The sequence below is a fragment of the Physeter macrocephalus genome, chromosome 14 (assembly GCF_002837175.3).
Source record: "Physeter macrocephalus isolate SW-GA chromosome 14, ASM283717v5, whole genome shotgun sequence".
Classification (NCBI taxonomy): domain Eukaryota; kingdom Metazoa; phylum Chordata; class Mammalia; order Artiodactyla; family Physeteridae; genus Physeter; species Physeter macrocephalus.
Window position 1 is genome coordinate 114,636,643 of NC_041227.1, and position 6,000 is coordinate 114,642,642.

The window sequence follows — 6,000 nt, forward strand, 5'->3', positions numbered from 1 at the left end:
AGTTCAGACCTTGAGTATTAGAGCTGAAAAGGACCTTAGAAATCATCTGTCCACCCCACTCATTTTACAGATGGGGAAACTGAGACCCGGAGAGGTTAAGGACTTAGTCAAGATCACACAGCTAGTTAGAGGCAAAACTGGGACTAGAACCCAGGTCTTCTGACCTCCTATCTATTTTACTACACTGCTGCTCAAAAGAGTCCAAAGGAAAGGAAGAGGAAACTGGGAGCTGTGATGGGGTCTCCAGACACTGGTCAGTGTTAAATCTTCAGAGGGGAAAAAAGGTCAAGAGAGTCTATAAATTAAGTTGTCCTGGAGAAGTATCTCATATACATTTGTAGTTCTAATTTTAAAAAATATATAATAATATTTTGTTTCTAATTATGAAAAAAGATTTTGATATACTCACTATGGAAGATTTAGAGACTAGAAAAGTATAAAGAAGAACACAGAACTTACCTGTAATTTTAAAACGTCACAAATATAGCATGTATAATATGATCTTATTCCTGATTTAGTTTTTCTTTATGCTTTTCGGTTTTCTTAATATTCTTCAGCATATGCTGCTTTTGCAGTTAAAAAATGTGATGATCCCACTGATCAGAGACCATTGTTATCGTTAACATTTTGATGTGTTTTCAGGGTTTTTTTCCCCTTCACATTAACTTTTTAAAAATTTAGAATCATTTTGCTTTGTCTCTCTTCTTTCATTTAATATATCAAGAGCATGTTTATGTCATCAAATATTCTTAAAATATTACTTTCAATAATGCATCTTATATTTTTCACTATTGTAAATAGTGAAAAATATTATAAATTGAAGTGGTATTAGTAATTATTATTTTGCTCCTCTAACATAGAACATTAGTCAGACATCAATGAGTAAAGAATTTGGTCATGACAGGTTGACCCCTTAGATCTTGATGTTGAACTGCTCAGAACTGATAACAAGCTATTCATACAGTAAGCACTTACACCTAATGTCTTACTGTAGGGGCACGTGACAAATTTAGTGCCCAAACATCTTGAAAAATATTCTTTTGTTAATTTCATATCCTGCAGCCTTAGCCGATGAGAATGTAGAGCAAAAGTTTCACCTTAATGGGGGAGAAGTTAATTATCTCTATCTGTATTTTTTCACTATAGCTTCACAAACAAGCAGATATGCAGGAAGAGAAAAACCGGATTGAAAGAGTCCTTGGGGCTACTCTTTCACCTGAATTGATTCAAAAAGTCCTCACGTTTGCACTTTCAGTAAGTTACAATGAAAACTGCTTTTAGAGGGAATTGTTACCCACTGATCTGTAGCAAGTGTCCTTGATTCAGTATTCTCTGCGTTAACCCTAGACTAAAGGCTCCCTCATTCTTGGAGGACTGGAATAAGCTTTTGTTACTAATCACTGTATCTCCCTCTAGTGGTGAGAATCAGAATAGTTGAGAGAGGAAATAAACTGGAAAGCTGACACATCCCTGTGCCTACTTTCTGTCTCTTCCTTTCTTTACCCTAGAGCAAGTATCTATTGAGCAGCCTCTTTGTACCCATCCCAGTGCTTCATTCTCAGTTTGGCTGATCTTTAGGTTAAACATTCTCCTCTTTGTTAGGAGCTTCTGGTGCCAGTTATTCCTAAAACAATAAGTGTCTTCAGTGGGACTACTTGGGTACCTCAACAGCATTTGCCCTTTCTGGCAGCAGACGATGTTCTGGATATGGTAGACTTTTAGTTCTCTTCCTTTTTTTAGGAAGAGGTACGTCCACAGGACACTGTATCAGTAATTGGTGGAGTGGCTGGAGGCAGTAAGCATGGAAGGAAGGCTGCTTGGAAATTCATAAAAGACAACTGGGAAGAACTTTATAATCGATACCAGGGAGGATTCTTAATATCTAGACTAATAAAGGTAGGTGAAAATTTTTGAGTAGCTTGCTTATCATGGATATTATTGAGAGACATCCATGATTCACTAGACCCATAGATTATGGCCTTTGCTTTTTAAGAGTTTCCTTAAGTAGTTATTAGCTTTACTAAAGAGTTTCTCCATAACCCATCCTGTACCCTCTAGAATAAACTGAAGTTGGGAAAGAATGGAATGATTTGTTTTTATGGTAAATGGAAGTTTGTTCCTAAACTCTTAGTTCTTACTATTTATAAACCATTTTTTTTTTCAGCTATCAGTTGAGGGATTTGCAGTTGATAAAATGGCTGGAGAAGTTAAGGTAAGGAAAGGACTGTTTACTTTTCACTTTTCAATCCAGTAAGTAAAAACACTAACCAAATTGTAATGATAGAGTGTTGGGATAGTGTTGTACTTTAGGGTCTCCATGTTTTTGCTTGAAGAAAGACAGGTTAGGTTGTATCTTTAATGCTTGAAGAATTTAGAGTTGGAGTCATCTTTGGGGCATTGTATTGTGGTTGAAAGATTGTGGAACTTGACATCAGTCAACCTGGGTATAAATCTGTGCTCTGCCCCTTGTTAGCTGTGTAACTTCAAGATTTTTAATCTCTATGAGCCTGGCTCCTCATCCATAAAATGAAGTGTTAAGATTGTTATTTAGATTAAGTAACATAGGGGGCCTGGAACATAGTAGATCCTTGATATTAGTTCTTTTTCCTTTTCTAAAACCTTCATAGGTCTTTTGTAGGCACAGTGAGACAAGATGACTATGTAGGGACTCGCCTTTTAGCTCTTAGAAAGACTGATAATCAGTTTAGTGGCAGAGTTCAGCGTTTGGAGGACAAATCTACACTGATTAGGAAAATCTTAACTTTAAGCCTTTCATTGCATTTAATTGCAAAGTATTTTTTAAGTGTCACTTCCACCTTCATTCTTGAAAGCAAGGGGGTTATCAGGTGTGAATTTGGAAATTCTGAGAGCTATAATGTTTGATTCACTTTATGAGCCATTGTTAGAAATAAGATTCATTTAGTTTACATTGTGTATTGTATTGTGTTAATAATTACCTTATTGTAAAGGTAATAAATACTCTGAAGGAGAAATATGTATAATTAGTTTGAGGGGAGGGCAGTGGTTAAGCTAAGGCTGGTAAAGTAGGTAGAGGGCAGACCAAGGAGGGCCTTGTAGGCCATATTAAAATTTTCCTAAGAATGGGAAGCCCTTGAATGGCTTACAAACCAGATCAAGTCACTCCTTTGTTTATATGATAAAAGTTTCAGTCTGGCCGCAGTGTGGAGAATGCATAATTTGGAAAAGAGAAGAGAAGATGTCGGGAAGCTAACTCTCCACGCAAAAATGATTTAGTAGCTTGGGGAAGATGGAGTAAGAAAGAAACTCAGGGGCTTGATTTTGTTAATCTTTAATTCAACCAGTATTTCTGAGTGGCTTCTCTGTGTTGTGAATGTATCTGGGGAGGAAGAAGGAAGAGTCAAGGATAATTCCCAGGTTTCTGGTATGTAAATAGTGGTGCTGTTTCTTGAGGTGAAATGAGAGGAAGTCTTGTATCTTACTCAGGCCCTAAGAACCCAACTGTGATAGGAGCCTTGGAGCAGGAGCCATTGTCATCCATGTCAGTAAAGTTATTGATTTCTAAAAGGTCTAGACTTAATCTCATGAATTAGTCATTCTCTCTTATATACCTGTGATGACTAGCTCAAAGGAAAGACCCCTATCCTTTCGCCGGTTGGTATTTTCTATGGAACCAGGTGTACTTCATTAGAAAATGGTTTATTCAGCGTTTAATCAATAAGCATTGTGATAATTACAAGAAACTCTGAAGTAGTTTTACTGTATGAAAAATGTGAGTCTATAAAATTTTAAATTTTTAGGATATAGAAGCAATTTAAGCTTCTTAATTTTATCAACCCTTACAAATTAATCTTTATTTGAAGCAGCCAAAATGTGTTGAGTCCTTAACTACTCTGTGCCAAGTATTATGCTGACTGTTTATATGGGTTGTCTCTTTAATCTTCTGGAGTAAATATTTTCTCATAGATGAGAAAACATACTTAGAGCAGTTAACTTACTCAGTCACAGGTTAGTACATGATGGAGCCTAGATCAAGTCCCAAGTCTGATTCCAAAACCTAGACTTCAAGTAGGTTTTTTAACCCCTGTGAGCCAGTTTCATCTGTAAAATGAAGTGATAAGATTGTCATTTAGATAAAGTAACTAACACAGGGGACCTGGAACAGAGTAGGTCCTTGATATTAGTTCTTTTTTACTTTCTTTTGCTGGTTGGACAGTGAACTTAAAAGAAAGGCCGTAGGTTCAGTCTCTTTACTGTTAACTTTTGATTAGGTTGTAAGCATATATTTGGAGGAGAATTCCTGTAGGCAGGTACAAGGAGCTGCTTGTTTTCTTTTAGCCTGGAGGTGGCAGTGGTAAATTTTCATGAGTGAAGCTTATGAACCCTTTATAGACAGTGGGTATTTTTTCATAGCCTGTGATATTAGCTTCTTACTATTGCTGGTAATGATCCTACATTCTGGGTTGTTTTATACCAGGCTTTCTTCGAGAGTCACCCAGCTCCTTCAGCTGAGCGTACCATCCAGCAGTGTTGTGAAAATATCCTGCTGAATGCTGCTTGGCTAAAGCGTGATGCTGAGAGCATCCACCAGTACCTCCTTCAGCGAAAGGCCTCACCACCCACAGCATGAACCCGGAGCATGCCGCCACTGCAGTTCTGCTGCTTCATGCAGGGATAAGGTGGAGCGACCGAACAGCTGATTCATATGCCAAGAATTTGGAGTCTTCTTTCAAGCCAGTGGGGGTTGGACAATGAATGTAGTTAACTGGTTCCTGTTCACACTCCAGAATTAAATTCTATTGAAAAAGGAAAATCAGCAATTCAGCAAAAAAAAATAAAAAATAAAAAAATGTAAATATGATAGTAATAAAATAGAGCATAACGAAACTGTGAAACTTCCTGAAGCCTTGTCAGTGGTTAAAAGTATTTAACACTCTCCTGTTAATGACAGATGTTCTGTTTTTATAACCTACCAAAAGGAAACTAGAGGCTTCTGGGTAAAGAGGATTTTTGTGAAATGGGTTCTACAAGCAGCCTACAAGCCAAGGGTAGTGTCCATTGCTGGGGATGTTAAACATGAAAGGCTGATAGCTGGTATAACATAGAGTCTGTGCATAATCTCAAGTGGGTTTTGTTTTGGGTTTTTTTTTTTTTTTTTTTTTTTTTTTTTTGGCATGGGGACTGATCAGGAAGATATATTTTCCTGCATAACTCAATCTGAATCAAGGATTGTAGTTTTCCTCCTTGCTTTCCCTTCTGTGTGACCCCTTGGCAAAAAAAAAAAAAAAAAAAAAAAAAAAAAAAATAAAAAAAAAACCCTATCCTGGTCTGGGTTTTTTCCTCCCCTAGTTCCATCCCCAACCCACCACCCTGGTGTCCTTCTTAGAGATAAAGAAATAATAAGGAAACATCTTTTATAGCCACATTAAATAAGAGAAACTGATATACATTATTTTTTTCTTTCTTTTTTAAGATGACTTTTAAGAACCCTGAAATGCATATAGGTGAGACAATAGAAATAAAAGGTTTTCATCCAGGCCTTTCTGAAGGAGTTACTCTGCTGAAAATGGTCTTAGTTGTCTGACAGGCCAGCTGTTGAATCTCTTTATGACAGTATCAACACTGGCTTCTTCTTGTTCATTTTGGGCATGTAAGAAGTCATTGGTAACTGCTGCAGGGCCTATATATTAGTGGTAACTGGTTTTAAAAACAACAAAGACTATAAGCCTGTGTGTGCCACTCTGCTTCCACAGTATATCCTACTAACAAGCCTCACCAACCTAATCCAGTAAATTTTAAGTCTAAATCTCATTCCTTTCCTCTTTCCCTACCTTTTTTCTTTTCTTTTTCTTAAAAAAAATATTTTTGTGTGTTATTAACAGGAATTCATATTTGGTGTGGCTTAACTGTATTTCAGAAGGTCATCAGATTGTGAGACTGCTTCCTTGAAACATTTTTGTGCTATTGTTTTAAAAAAAATAATTAAAAAACAGTTGGCGTTAATAAAAATGTCAATGTGAA

General features: G+C 36.7%; 1 protein-coding gene across 2 annotated transcripts in view; it reads left to right on the forward strand.

The window, feature by feature from the left end:
• The window catches only part of NPEPPS (aminopeptidase puromycin sensitive), a 106,507-nt gene extending 100,507 nt beyond the window's left edge, over window positions 1-6,000 (forward strand). Inside the window, exons 20-23 of one of the 2 annotated variants that reach the window (XM_024130051.3) lie at window positions 1,147-1,254; window positions 1,741-1,896; window positions 2,165-2,212; window positions 4,457-6,000. In XM_024130051.3, coding sequence (XP_023985819.1) covers window positions 1,147-1,254; window positions 1,741-1,896; window positions 2,165-2,212; window positions 4,457-4,609 — 465 coding nt within the window. In that variant the 3' untranslated portion in view covers window positions 4,610-6,000. Of the gene's footprint in view, window positions 1-70; window positions 254-1,146; window positions 1,255-1,740; window positions 1,897-2,164; window positions 2,213-4,456 lie in introns of those variants that run through there. The other variant, XR_008619100.1, reaches the window with a different exon arrangement.